General features: G+C 37.7%; 1 protein-coding gene across 1 annotated transcript; it reads left to right on the plus strand.

Annotated features, from left to right (window-relative positions):
- Window positions 1-4,231: 4,231 nt before the first annotated feature.
- On the plus strand, window positions 4,232-15,579 carry synpo2b (synaptopodin 2b). Its single transcript, XM_030139175.1, has 3 exons — window positions 4,232-4,350; window positions 11,560-12,251; window positions 13,143-15,579. The coding sequence occupies exons 2-3, from the start codon at window positions 11,603-11,605 to the stop codon at window positions 15,455-15,457; spliced, it is 2,964 nt and encodes a 987-aa protein (XP_029995035.1). The 5' UTR covers window positions 4,232-4,350; window positions 11,560-11,602; the 3' UTR covers window positions 15,458-15,579.
- Window positions 15,580-15,826: the final 247 nt, after the last annotated feature.

Raw genomic sequence — 15,826 nt, forward strand, 5'->3', positions numbered from 1 at the left:
GATTTCTAAAACTATTATATAAATGTACATAAACCAATATATATGTGTAATAACACTTAATCATATACCTTGAAAACATCAGCAAACCGGCACTTTTGTCATTTACAGGGTGGGGAAGCAAAATTTACAATGAACATTTAGTTGTTTTTTCTCAGCAGGCACTACGTCAATTGTTTTGAAACCAAACATATATTGATGTCATAATCATACCTAACACTATTATCCATACCTTTTCAGAAACTTTTGCCCATATGAGTAACAAGGAAAGCAAACGTCAAAGAGTGTGTGATTTGCTGAATGCACTCGTCACACCAAAGGAGATTTCAAAAATAGTTGGAGTGTCCATAAAGACTGTTTATAATGTAAAGAAGAGAATGACTATGAGCAAAACTATTACGAGAAAGTCTGGAAGATACTATTAAAGAAGAATGGGAGAAGTTGTCACCCGAATATTTGAGGAACACTTGCACAAGTTTCAGGAAGCGTGTGAAGGCAGTTATTGAGAAAGTAGGAGGACACATAGAATAAAAACATTTTCTATTATGTACATTTTCTTGTGGCAAATAAATTCTCATGACTTTCAATAAACTAATTGGTCATACACTGTCTTTCAATCCCTGCCTCAAAATATTGTAAATTTTGCTTCCCCACCCTGTATTTTCCAATTAATCTTATTAAAATACATAACATTTAGCACATTTAATCTCTGAAGCAAATCATTTCTAAAAAATTGTAGACCAGTGTAATCAACAATGAGTAATAATTTAGCAATGAATGAAATGACCAACTGCCTCCAATTTATTAAAAACACAAAAGTTGGAATTTAACTCCAAGAGGACAAGCTTCAGCTCCATAAGCTTGTTTGTAGTAATAGTAAGGATGTTATGTGAGGCACTACTTCCTTCACTTCAGGTGGCTCCTTTATTTCCTGTCTTTCATTGTTGGACACACTGATTCAGTGGTTCCCAACCTTTTTTGGACCGTGACCCCATTTTAACATCACAAATTTCTTTGATGTTCTTCTTGGTAGTTCTTCTCAGTTCAAACTAGACTGGTCATCATGATGGGAGACAGAACATTTTCAAAACAGTTAAACCAGTTCAGTTGAACTGAGAAGCACTACCATGAAGAATGATGACCTGGGCAAATGAGATCATACACAGGCACAAAACAAATGACAGCCAGTCTGGTTAAAATTTAAAGGATCCTTTGAGCAACTAGTAAAACAGTCCTGTCTCAGTTAATGTAGGTCTTTGTGTTCCAAAGTAAAAATGTAACAAGAAGGTTTGTGACGACAGCATTTCATATTTATTATCAATCAGTGCTTTTTGCTGCAGAGTTTATGTGTGTGCAGATAACACATGCTGTATTATTTTATTTCTGCACTCCTGTACGCACAATAATTGGAGTTCCTGATTCTTGATAGTATTTGCAGAAATCATAAAGTATCAACGAATTTCAAGCTCTTTGGCAAAAGACTGTCAGTATGTTGGTTTAATGTCATATCCTGTTTAAAACTGACGTGCAGATATTGGAAAAAAGACCAAAATCAAAAAAAAAAACAAAAAAAAAAAACCCTACTGAACTCTCTTGGCTACTTTCATGGCAATCACTACACAAATAAAATCCTTTTAAGTAAGTATGAAAATGTATTTGTTATATGATCATTATTTCAGCGCATTTGTTGAGTACACCGACACGGTTACCCTAAACCAGCGTTTTTTAATCTTGAGGTCGGGAACCCTGGAGTTCAAATGGGGTCGCCTGAAATTTCTAGTAATTGATTAAAAAAAACATAAAAATTACTAACAAAAATATATGGTGAGGTGAGGGAGACAATCACATACATAAAAGACATGACAAACTCTGAAGCTGAAACTGAAGCACTGTGGTTCTGTTTATCTTTCAAATGTTCACTGTGGTCAGTTTCAGATGCTGCAGCTCTTTCATAATTCATAGTTTGAGTTACTGTTTTTTCAGTATTAATTGTCAGTCTTGTAAATCCAAGCTGGACTGACTGTACATATCCTGACCAAGGAAAATAAAATTCTCACTTTGTGCAGTAATCTACACCTGGCTTTTCTGCCTCCGTCCACAATAATATACATTATATAGACTAAATGTCGTCTAAAATTAACGTTTATTTGCAACATAGTATAGCAAACTATTACATGATCAAAAACAAATTAATTTTTGCAAAAAAACAAAAAAAAAAGTCCATTTTGAATGTCTGGGGTCGCCAGAAATTTGAGATGTTAAAATGGGGTCAAGAGCCACAAAAGGTTGGGAACCACTGTGTTAGTGTCATAACGGGTGAAGGAGTAAACTCAAATGCACGGAACTGAAGAGAGTAAACAGGTTTATTTGACAAAAAGATAAACATGAACATGGAAACATAAAACCTGGGGATGATAGTCAGAGTACATAGTGCTGTGGCAAGAGACCATGTGGAACTGTGATGGAAGATCTGTGGAGACAGCAGATGTAGCTGAATGTTCCAGCACCACCCTGGAGCAGATGAGCCCCTTATATGGGGTTCTGATTGAGATCTGCTCCAGGTGTGGTGCTTGCAGGTGATTCTCATTAATTAGATTGAGGGAAGAGTCTGTGGCAACACAGGATTTCACCATGACAGTTAGACTAGATTTTATCATCTGATAATCCTAAACCCAGCATGTACACTAGCAGTCAAAAGTTTGGACTCACCTGATTTTTCTGTATTTTCATGACTATTTCCATTGTAGATTCTCATGGAAGGCATCAAAACTATGAATGAACACAAATAGAATTATGTACTAAAAGTGTGACATAACTCAAAGCTTATGTTTATATTTTAGATTCTTCAAAATAGCTACATTTTGCTTTTATTACTGCTTTGTACATTCTTGGCATTCTCTCAATGAGCTTCATGGGGTAGTCACCTGAAATGTTTTCTAACAGTCTTGAAGGAGTTCACAGTGATGGTGAGCACTTGTTGGTCATCTGTGGTCTATCTAATGCCATTTAAATGAGAAGGGGAGTCTAAACTTTTGACTGGTAGTCTATCTTACCTTCTACAGACTCAAAATCCATTGGTCCCAGTGTGAGCTCATTATGATCTACTACTCCTACTATCTGTCAGATAACATTTATTAGAAGATAAAGCACAGGTAATTGTGAATAATTACCTACTCATACATACTTCATCTGGCAAATCTGCCCATGTTTATACATTAAGTTGCAATAGAATATTTGTACTTCTTCTCATGAAATGATTATGAAAACATGGTTTATTCTTGATATAAGGTACAACTGGGACTCAGTGTGTAAACATTACACCTGGTTAAAGGTGATTCCTGATGTGTTTAAATAGGAATAGAATGAAGAATGTTTCTGAGATCAAAATTATACCAACTTTATTGGTCATTGTATACAGTATATAATATGCAACTGCTGCCATAGCTGTACAGTGCTAACAATAGTAGCTAAAGAGTTAAAAGACATTTTCGCTTATGAAAAGGTCATAATCCTAAAAAACTGCAACCATGGAACCTTCATCTGTATTTTAACCTAATAATTTAATTCTGTCAAGATTTTTTTAAAAGTGGAAAACATAAGGGATACAGGCTTTAAGTACTATCCAACTCAAAATGATTAATAAATGTTAATATTAGGACTCTTAATCCCATACCACTTCTGCAGATCTGGGTTTCAAAGTGCCATTTACGGGCAAAAGAACAGAAGCCTTACATCATCTGTTTACCGTACCGCAGCTTCATAATATGTAATTTCAGTGGGTTTCAGTAACTTTAATACATTTCATATTTCTTACATCAATGCACAGCTGATGATCAAAACATGTTAATATAGTGCATGAAAAGGAACATCTTTGAATCTTTGACCATCTTTGAATAAAGCAGGTTTTCACTATAGTAAACTAGAAAACAGGGGTTGTTATTATAAAATAACATCTGCAGTGATACAAAGCTTAAAGAAACAATCTAATTCTGAATGAACATGTCTTATTAATAGTTACTCTGACTTTTTGCAGCTGCATGAGCAGCTAAGTTGTGTCTAAGGGGGGCTGGGACAGAAACACCCTCTTTTTTTGCTTTAAAAACAGTCACATAGAAGGAGACCCAGTGAGCAGGTGGGTGAGAAACCAGAACATTGGAGATTCATGGACTCAGACTTTTGTGTCATGCATGTGAAACCTAAAACACTTCTCACTGACTGACATGGTGCATTTTTTTAATGCTTTAGGGATTCACACTGGATAAAGTTCTGGATGAAGTCAAGGCGAGGAATTCCATTTCAGGTGAAGACCTGCTTCTCTTGTCTCCTAATAGTGTGTCCTTGGTATCAGTAGAGGTAAGCAGCATTTCATTCATTTAGTCAGCTATTTGTTTTGATCTATATTACATGCAAAGCAGTGGAGTCTGAATGTAAATATCTTTGATGGCTTAGAATTATACAATAAAATGTGCATCTTGTTTGTTACATTATTTGTTTATGAGCATCATAGTCAGTAAATGGTGTTACATTCAAAAGTGTTAAGACTCACATGAAATACTGTAGTTATTCATTCATTTCATTCATTTAATTGTTTCGAGTAGAAGATAAAAAACAACTTTTATGTGTACAAGGAACTAATAGCAGAGTAAATATATTAATAAATAGAGGTGATCAAGACAATATAGCAATTACTATGTACACTAGCAATAACAAAATAAATTCAATAAGTATCACTCAAAAAGGAGTGGGAAAAAGAAAGCTTATTAAATCCCATCCCCACATTTCATTTATACAACATGACACGTTACTTTTGCTTCCTTAATGATAAAATTTACATTTGTTTAGAGTCCTAATAATGTAAATAACATATAGTAAACAGATTAGGAAAACGGAGGTATATGACACATAGTAACTATGTAACTGATGGTCAGCACAACTTATAATACAATATATTTCATCAGTAATTACATACCAACAATGGTAAACAATGACAAGCACATACCAACAAAGGTAAGAAAGAGGCAAGGATGTTATGTTGACATTAAACACTAATGGATTTTGCAAAATTTATTTAAATGATACTATATACTATAGATACTATAGTATATGATTTGATATTTTATTGTATTAACACATTAGACAACTGCTCTTAATAGTAAAGAGGTTTTTGTGGAAACTGCATTGCAATCTCATTAATGCTTGAAGTTAAACAGTCTGATTATGTAATAACATGGAAACATCTAATCTCCCAGAGCTCAGACCTTGCAGGGGTCATCCTACAGACCAAGAGTTCAGTCATTTGTCAGGGATGCTGACTCCCTGTTTCCATGGTGATAAATCAACATACTGAAGTTTATGCCTTACTAGGAAACAAAAATTCCCACAGCACCAAAGTTAGTCTTGATGATGGTGAAGTGTTAAAATGAAATGGAACCAAGTGTGAAGAGAAGCCTGGACTCGAAGCATAGTGCTCAGCAGTCTGTGACTTTTAGAGGACCTATGTATAGAAACAGCACAGCAAAAGGCTTGTGCACCAGCAATATGCATAACTGGATATTGGATAAACCTTTTAAAGATATCAAAAATAAAAAATTATCTACTTAAATGTTTTCAGTCTGCTCTGACATAGAATATAATATTACTTTGTCTCCAAATTACTTTTTCCATTCCTAGATAAGGGTAAGGTTTTGAACAACACATGAAACCCGTATGTAAAGGACAAAGACTGGTGAATTAAGGTCCTACATGTATGTGACTTTTTAACTCATAAAGACCAAAACATCCACCATCGACCAAAACCATCTACTGATCTAAAATGTTTAATACTTGTTGATCCTATCCTATCAATATGTGTGAATAATTGGTGTAAAATACAGTTTATCATCTTTTCATGGTCATCAGATATGACCCATTTGGACATTCAGAGGCTCTGTAGTTATGTGGAAACACTGTCATCTTCTACAACATTGGTTCACCAATAAAACCCATGGAGTTGGATCAGTGACAATGGATGGACACATTTGTTTTATGTTCAATTAATGATAGATTTCCTGAAAAAGTCACTTTTTCTTTAGTTTTCTCTGTTTTTGATTTAATAAGACTCAACTTTGTTCTGAGCTTTAATGAACATCTACATTAGTCAATTAAATATCGGAAAATTACGGAAGCCGAGAACGGACATGGCTTAACACATAATTTTATTATCGTTATCTCGTGATAACAAATAAATTAGTTCATTATCACGAGATAACAAAGTTCGTTATCTCGTGAAAACGAATTCATTTATTTCGTTATTTCATAGTAGCAGATGCAAACAGGTCCCACTTCCTCCTCATCTCTGCCTTCAACAGCTGTTGCTGACATGTGCTGTACAGAGCAGAACACACATTCAACAAGTTTCCGGTAAGTTACAGTAAATACAAGTTCTGTTAAGTTTGTTTACTGCGTGTATAAGGTTCAAGGGGTAATATGTTAGTCTGAACAGATGAGTTTGACCAAGTTACCACCTAACATCTATCCGGTTGCTTCAGCTAACATAGTGTTAGCTACTTGCTATTGCTCCAGTAATGCTCATGGACACTTTACTGTCAGAATCGCAACCTAACTTCATGTTAATGTTATCGAGCCGACGGACACCAGTCGGGCTTTTCTACCCTGGCTTATGGAGCCTAATGTTAATTTAGCAGGATGTGTTCAGTAACATTTAATCAAATGTTTGTTTATTCCCCAAATAGTGCTTTGTGTCCAATGTGTCATATGTACGTTATGCTTAGCGGTGCGGTACAGTGCGTTACAATCATCAACTCAAAAGCCAATGTGGCTATTAAAAACACTGGAACTATGACAACCCTTTTGTATTTACAGTTAATGAAGGTCCAGCAGGCAAAAGATGAACAACTTTTTTGCAACTGCTAACAAATATGACAACATTAACTTTTTTTTTAACAGATCACCATGGAGCAGTTCCTGTCAGGCTTGAGGGAAAGGGGTATCCTGAGAACGTAACACAAATGACATACACATGTATGTGTGTATGTACATACACTACGTGTATGTATATGTGTATGTGTGTATGTATGTTGTATGGTTTTTGACTTCACAGACTATTCAAATAAATTATATCTTGTTTGATGAAACACTCGTGTGCCCCTCTCAATCAATGCATTGTAACCTACACAACAGACTTAATGAAAGCACCCACAGCAATCACTCAACATGCAAGTTTTCATCAACTCAACTGATATTTTTTTTTTTGTTATTATTATTGCAAAAATACAATTTCTCATAGAGACAACAGGACATGGCAAGGTACTACATACATCAGTATTTACAAAAAACTCAAGGCATTAAAATAATAAATACATTTCAGAAAACAATTGACAATTATACACAAGGGGAACACCATATACCTCTCTGTCAAGTCTGCCAAATGTTTGTACAGGTGGGATATCTGTGGAACACTTAGGAGGAGCCTAAAACTTCCTGGATTAAGACTCTTTACTCACAAACTGCCAATCATAAAATGTTGGTGGCCAGCAGCCTGGTAAGCACAGCAAGCCATCTAATCTGTGAAATAATCTAGAGGTCAGACTGAAGAAACTACTGTAACTGAATATTGGAATAAGGTAAATATGACAAGGTACACATGCCTAAAATAAGGCAGCTACACACCACATTACAGTATTTGTTGAACTTAATCCAGATACAGTGTACTATGGCAGAGCAATGTATAAGAGATATATTTGACAAACTGTCTTGAAAGACATCTGCATCAGAAAAATGTAAATCTTTTTTGTGTAATTAAACATTAAGGAGTTAATCTGCATCTCAACAAAAACACAGCAGTTGAGCTTCTTCAAAGTTATCTTTAATGCAGACATTCCTCCGCTGTACCTCATACCTGTATTACATTATGTAGGGGACGACCAACTGACACAAGTCCCATTCACTGTCCATCACTGATGATAGTGCCTGAAAGTTTAGGATTCTGCGCACAGCCTTGGAAGGTTCCCGTCCACCAAGGATTGTGTCACATCTACTCCAAGTTGGTTGCCTAATATGTGAGAAGAATAAATGTTACTGACATTAACAGAAAAAGAAGAGAAAATCTTTCAAAATGTGAAACACTACCTGCAGGTAACTTGCTTAAAGCGCCAGAGGGCCGTAAAGATGAAAGGCGTCTCATTCATTTATGTGGGAGATCTTGTAGCTTTAGAGGCCATGTATCATCAGATATCTATGGTGATCTGTAAAATTAAAAAAAAAGACAAGTTAATGGTCATACTTGTGACCAGCTGCAAAAAGTTGTTTACCTTTTGACTGCTGGCCCTTCATGAGCAGTAAATACAAAAGGGTTGTCATAGTTCCAGTGTTTTTAATAGCCACATTGGCTTTTGAGTTGATGATTGTAACGCATTGTACTGCACCACTAAGCATGACGTATATATGACACATAGGACACAAAGCACTATTAGGGGAATAAATAAACTTTTGATTAAACATTACACACCACATCCCGCTAAATTTAAGATAGCCTACATAAACCAGCGTGTCAATGCCCTGAGACAAGGGAATAATAATGAATAGATCCAAGGACGCGTCTTTCTTCTTCCCACATTTCTTTATGACTGAAATTATGTCACAATTACATTGTACAACATGGACATGAATATATGTTTAACAAATAAATGACCATGCATGACACCACACAATCAGGGCCAACACATACGACCATACAACTCCTATTTAACACATTAGCACTAGGATGCTAACTTTGCTAGCGAAGTTAATTCAGTGTAATAAACATAGTGATAGGATGCTAACTAGCTAACAAGCTGTTTCTGTAATAAAGTGTATAGACCAAACAACACTTTACAATTCGTAAGAATTAGTTTGCAGTTGCCTAAACTTCTATATGTATTACTTGAGGTTGTTGTCTATCATTTTTATAACGTTACCATACCTGAAACAGGAACAGGAGAATAATAATGAATAGATGCAAGGACACGTCTTTCTTCTTCCCACATTTCTTTGACTGAGAAGAGACTGAGAAAAGCCTAAACATTACCATAGAGCTCTCCCTACTGGTCTCGTCTTGTAACTACAACACATTAACACATCGATAACATTAACATGAAGTTAGATTGCGATTCTGACAGTAAAGTGTCCATGAGCATTACTTGAGCAATAGCAAGTAGCTAACACTACGTTAGCTGAAGCAACCGGATAGATGTTAGTTGGTAACTTGGTCAAACTCTCATCTGTTCAGACTAGCATATTACCCCTTGAACCTTAAAGACGCAGTAAACAAAACTAACAGAACTTGTAGTTACTGTAACTTACCACTAACTTGTTGAATGTGTGTTCTGCTCTGTACAGCACATGTCAGCAACAGCTGTTGAAGGCCGAGATGAGGAGGAAGTGGGACCTGTTAGCATCTGCTACTATGAAATAACGAAATAAATGAATTCGTTATCACGAGATAACGAACTTTGTTATCTCGTGATAACGACTTAATTCGTTATCTCGAGAAAACGAACTTTGTTATCTCGTGATAACAGATTAATTAAATTGTTATCACGAGATAACGACCATAAAATTATGTGTTAATCCAAGGCCGTTCTCGGCTTCCGTAGAAAATACCTGATTTTCACTGAAAAAAAAATACAGGAGGTAATATTACAATAAATGGTGATAAATCACTTTAAGAAAATTAAATATAGAGAAAATTTCATTTGGGGAACTGCCACAAAAGTAACAGTGGGTCATTATGGGTTAAATTGTGGACGGATTCAGATGAAATAATGTGAACTTCATATAAACTTTTCAGAGAACAATTTTGCTTCCCTCTAGCAGCACCATCTGGTCAAAATGTGAACTGTAGATAGTGTCTCCACACCCTTAGCCAGACTGTCCTTTTCTCTCATATCCACCCTCACAGACCAGTTGAGAATCTTATTGTGGCAAATTTATGAAATGTATCAGTATGTTAGTGTTTCTGACCAATATAATTAAGGCTGACTACAAGGTTAAACCAAAGTTATACACATCCCAGCAGTCATATTATATTACAGCAACTAGTAAGGAGTGAAGATTATTTTTTCTTTTGCTTTTGATTTACTTACTGAACGAATATATTAATGTGTTATGCCTCTTTCTGAAACTAGTTCTCTGTGTTTTGATGCATTATGAATATACAGTACAAGAAGATTAGCCAAATATGCATCTTACTGTGGTTTAGGTGTGTGGTGCTGTTTTCTAATCTGTTTAATAAATGATTTTGGAATCACAGTGGAATCATATTTATGGTGAGATTCTTTATAGATAGGATGAAGTTTAGGGTTGCATTTACACTGCTTCCCATAAAGTTGGAATAATTTTCTTTGTAGGTCCTCTTTTTATTCCTATGTACACACACCAGTAATCACCTCTGACTAATGATTACATACTGAGTCCCAGTTACTCTTTATCTATAAAGAATAAATCACATTGTCACAATCATTTCATGAGAAGAGGTAAAATAAGGTTTTATTCCAACTTTATGGGCAACGGTGCAAAAGTTAAACAATGCAATGTTTTTTGAGACTTGCCAGTAGCCTGGTCATGTTCATCTTCAGAGTCATGTCGCCATCATCTGGTGGATGCTGGGAAATGTTGGATTTCAGAGTTTGTCACTTTCATGATTTGTCCTTTTTTTCTTCTTTCTAAACAGTAGTGGGTTGATCATTTGTTTGGCGATTGCAATATGATCTATATATTCCACAGATTTACATGAAGGCATATATTTCTGTTCATATCAATATAATCAGTTTGCAATCATCAGTCTGGCTGCAATTCTTGTTTGAACATAAAATAAATGCAATAAAAACTAATCAAGTAATGGAATAATTTGGCAGAATCAAATGATGTCTTGTAGATTCACTGTTGATGTAACACAGCTGGTAACAAAACAAACACTGGAGTGTGAAGGAGACTCTTGACTCTTAATATTTATACTATGTATGAAGCAAATAGTTTGTCATATTTAGTTCTTAAATGGAAATGCTGACAGCCATTGCAGCTCTGATATTTGCTGCAGTGATAGATGAGAGCAGCGAAGGGAAAGAGACATTGCTGTATAAACAGGAGTTCGGAAAACAGCCACCCAATTGTTTTGCTTATACTCTTGGAAGTGAATGCTGTTTCTCCCATGATATTACATACCATTCCATTTAGAGCGATGGCAGCCCTGATGAAAATGCCAAAGCAAAGCTGCACTTCCTATTGGGGATAGGAATAATTTAGATAAATATATTACAAATGGTACTTTATATCTCTAATCTCTTTTTATTGGAATAAAAAAAAGCATGTCATAGTTGTTTACCGCAAGATGTTTTTAATATTTGGTCTGGAACTTTTGCAAACCATTTAATCTAGTATTAGCACTCATGTAGGAGTAGATTACATCCAAGGGAAATGCACTCCCATACTGAAACTCTTATTAAATGTATACTAATATACTTTTTGCAGTCTACCGTCAAAATGAATCTGCTGCTTGTTTTTTGTTGTTGTTTTTTTTTACTCAAGGTATCTTTGGTGAGACCCCAGACTCTGTTAAATATCTTTAAAGATGGAACCAGATGCTGAAGACCCAGACATCAGTGACAACATGGTTCCCTGGTCGGGGTCAGATGGTTCCCAAGAACTTTACGTTTCTGAGTCCTATGATGAAGATGATGCTAGTGAGGAAGAGCACCCGGTAGACCCACAACCTGCTCATGTCAAGTCTAACACTGAATGTGGGGAGCACTGGGAATCAGAAAGTGAGCAACAATCCCTGCCCGAACTGAGCGGCAGCGAAGAGGACGTTTCCTACAGAGAGGACGATGACATCTACCTTAGTGAATCAAGAGACATTAGTGAATCCCTGACATCACTGTCCACACACCAAGAACACCCTGACCCCGAGTATCTCACCACCCAGATGTCACTCCCACACTCTCCATCATCTTCCTCTTCTTCCTCTCTTGGCTGTACTGCTGAAATGACCCAGGCCTTGACCCTGACCACAGACGAACCACTGGGAGCCAGTAATAGGCAGAGCCCAGGGACTGGGAACAGGAGGGTTGAATCTTCAGAAGAAGGAGGGAGTAGTGAAGCGCCTCCTGCTTCTGTCTTCTTTGGAATTTCAGATGAGGGTGCTGAGCAGGCAGAGAAGTGGAACTCAGAGTCTGACACAGATCTGTGCAGACCGGACAGGCACAGGGCAAGGTACACACGTAAGTATCTATCTTCTACCTTTACATGTTATATACCCGTGGGCATACTGTATGAAGCAAGTAGTGCACACTGTACAGCATGCAGTCCTATATTCACAGGTTGTTAAGAGTATTTTGATGTTTTATTAGAGTTTTTTTTATTAAATTGTGCTTGCTTTAAATGCACTTATTGAACTGAAAAATAAGGTACGATGAGACATTTATGTTCTATACCTTTTATTACCTCTACTGCTGTAGGTGTCAGATGAAGCAAGAGACTTTATTTAATTGATAAATAACTTCAGCAAAGCACTATGGGTGCAAGTTATTTTCACGCAGTAATATAGACTCTATTTAAGGCGGACTTGCAGGGAGAATTCCCATGGCTTTAATAGTCAGAGCAGGATAAGAATAAAATATGACCATATGATGAGGCTGGCAGAAACTGACTTGACAGACACCAGCATGTGTCACCCCCTGGCCTGTCACTCGATCCCTTTTCCAATCGTAAGACTTGATTCCAATGGAAAGTGAGCTCCTCGCTTTCCTTGCCTCACGGACCCCCTAAGTTAGCTGTAAGTAAATACGGTGCTTTTATTAGTGTGCTTGCCTCAGCAGGAACAAGTTTATTTATTTATTTGTTTTAATTTTGTTAGTGGCTTGGCTGCAATAATAATAACAACAATAATAATAATAACTGAAAATATTAAATTAAACAAAATCCCAAAGTGCTAAAAAATATGTTATTCATTGTTTGCTGTTAATGTTACAATCAGTTCAACTCCCATTGCTTCTCAAACTTACTGTAGCTGAAAATTGTGTGAATAAAACATTGCCTGAGAGTTTATTTACTGTTCTTTGTGTTTTCATTCCACCCTCCCCACTCCTTTCTCTCTGTCTTTTTTGTCTCAGGGCACAGTGAGAGCCTATCAGAAAGACACGTCAAAGAAACTAAGTCCAAATGTAAGCGCATTGCTCTGCTTCTAACTGATGCACCAAACCCTCAAAATAAAGGCGCCTTACTGTTTAAAAAGCGCCGCCAAAGGGTCAAGAAGTACACACTCGTGAGCTACGGAACTGGTGAAAACCAACTTGACAACAAAGACCAAATAGAAGAGGAAGCTGAAGAAGTTACCTCAGCTGCATACAACTTGATTGCAACAAGTGATTCTGAGGTAGAAGAGGAGTACTCTGTTTATCATCAGCAGCATCATTTAAGGTTGAACTGGGAAAGTCTGCAAGAGATGGAAGCGGAGACAAAAGGGAAGGGTGTTTTGATGTTTGCTCAGCGTCGCAAACGGATGGATGAAATTGTGTCAGAGCATGAAGAACTGAGGAGTAAAGGATTACCTGTGGAAGCATCAGCAGAACCAGAACATGCAGCTGTACAGAATACTTATGAAACTAAGGAAACATATTTGTATACTGATCAGGCCAACTACTTGGATTCAGATGTTAAGCAGCATGTAGACTACCAAGAAAACATTCAACAGATGAATCTTCTGTCTAACGTGCCAAAACCCTTGGTTCCAAACCGAACTGCAAAGCCCTTTGGGGTTCAAGTTAGTGCAACAGTTCCTGCCGTGCCTGCTGGTGTCGCTCCAGTGTCAAAGAAGCCTGAAACAAGATTCAAAGTACCTGTACCTATTAATACTAGCCCGCATGTCTGGTCCCCAACAGGAGACATCATAGCTTCAAGAGATGAACGAATATCTGTGCCAGCAATCAAGACTGGCATCCTACCTGAGTCAAAAAGAAAAGGTAGCAATAAACAGACACTGGAGCAAGAAGCAGAGCTCCAGTTCCTTCAAAACAAAGGGGACAGAAGGTCTTACATTGAGTCAGAAGAAGACTGTTTCAGTCTGGGGGCTGAAGCTTGCAACTTTATGCAGCCCAGAGCTGTAAAACTCAAGAATCCTCCTCCAGTAGCTCCAAAACCTACAACCTGCCCAACTTGGATGAGAAGGAGTCCCTCTGCTGAGCCCTATATTCCACCACGAAGTCCGGTTTCACAACCTTCTCACAGTCCCGCTGGGCCACATAGTCAGCATTACTTACAACCACATGATTGGGTTCAACCTCAACAGATGGCCAACCGCTGGGCACAGGATCAAACGCAGGCAACACTTCAAACACCTACCAATGCATGGGCACCCGTCAGCTCCCCTTCTCACCTTCATCTTCAGCCTACCACAAATAACTGGAGCCTTCAGCAGCCACAATCTCCTGTGAGTATGCAGGCCCGCAGTCCTACTTACAGCCCGCATCACTCACCTTCCCCCTTGGTGAATAAGCCAGAAAGTGCTCCACACTCAGTTGCCTCTTGCCCACCACAAGGAAAGGCATACATCCACGCATCGAAACCAACACAGGCCAAAGGTGGTAGTAAGGCTGGTGAAGGTCAATTGGCAGGAAAAGGTGCAGCATTGTTTGCCAAAAGACAGTCCCGAATGGAGAAGTATGTGGTTGATTCTGAAACAGTGCACGCCAACAGAGCAAGATCCCCCTCCCCTACCTCATCCCTCCCCAACTCCTGGAGGTATTCTTCCAATGTTCGTGCTCCGCCTCCATTATCATACAATCCCCTCCTTGCACCATTCTACCCTCCATCAGCTGCTAAACAACCCCCTTCCACAAGCCCCAAAATCAAGCCCAAGACCAAACAGAAACCCAAAACACCCCCAAAGCACCTCGACAGCTTAGATATTATGAAACATCAGCCCTATCAGTTGGACTCATCACTCTTCAAGTATGAGGAGTACACTGAGACAAAAAGTCCCAGCCCCAAACCACCCTCAAAGTTTGAGATTACAAAAAACCTAAAGCAAAAATCTGCAGCTTCTCACTCTTATAGTAATGTCTCTGAGCTTGATTCTCAAAGAAAGTCAGAAGCCCCTGCTAAGTCTTCTGGATCGGTAAGTTCCCCAATTTCTTCTGCCCACCAAAACGCAAGATCAGCTGAGCCTGTAGTGAATGACAAGCACTTGGATGTAAAGCTTACTGTCACTCCTGCTGCCCATCACACGAAAAGCAAGCAAGCACCCATTGCCCGCCCGACAAGCGCATCCTCCCAGCATTCATCTACTGCTGACAGTATAGCTGCAGCATTTTCCCCTGCTTCTATTATTGCTAGAGGCGCACGTCAAATGGCTCCTCGGCCAAAATTTTCAGCTAAGAAGCCAGTAATGACAGGCAAACAGTGGAAGCCTGTTGCTATGACCCATTAGTACTGATGCTGTATATGGTCATGTTTTGGTATGAGTCAGCCTGGGATGATAGGTTACAACTATTGTAACTTGTGAAGTGGTGGCAATAAATTTTGTCACTTTAAGATTTAAGATGTTAAAAAAAAATGTTTCTTGCACTGTTTAAATATAATATAAAAAACATCAACATAGCTAGTATATAATAAATAAATAAATAAATAAATAAATAAAATATGCATATACATATCTAGTGGGTAACTGAAGTGAATCAGGTTCAATATACAACACAAGTTTGACAAAGCTTAAGGTTGTTAAAGGAACGCAATTTAAGTGGAAAAATTAGCACCTAACACCAACTTCCTGAACCAAGGGGGGTGAATTTGTGCTTAA

The sequence above is a fragment of the Sphaeramia orbicularis genome, chromosome 1 (assembly GCF_902148855.1).
Source record: "Sphaeramia orbicularis chromosome 1, fSphaOr1.1, whole genome shotgun sequence".
NCBI lineage: Eukaryota > Metazoa > Chordata > Actinopteri > Kurtiformes > Apogonidae > Sphaeramia > Sphaeramia orbicularis.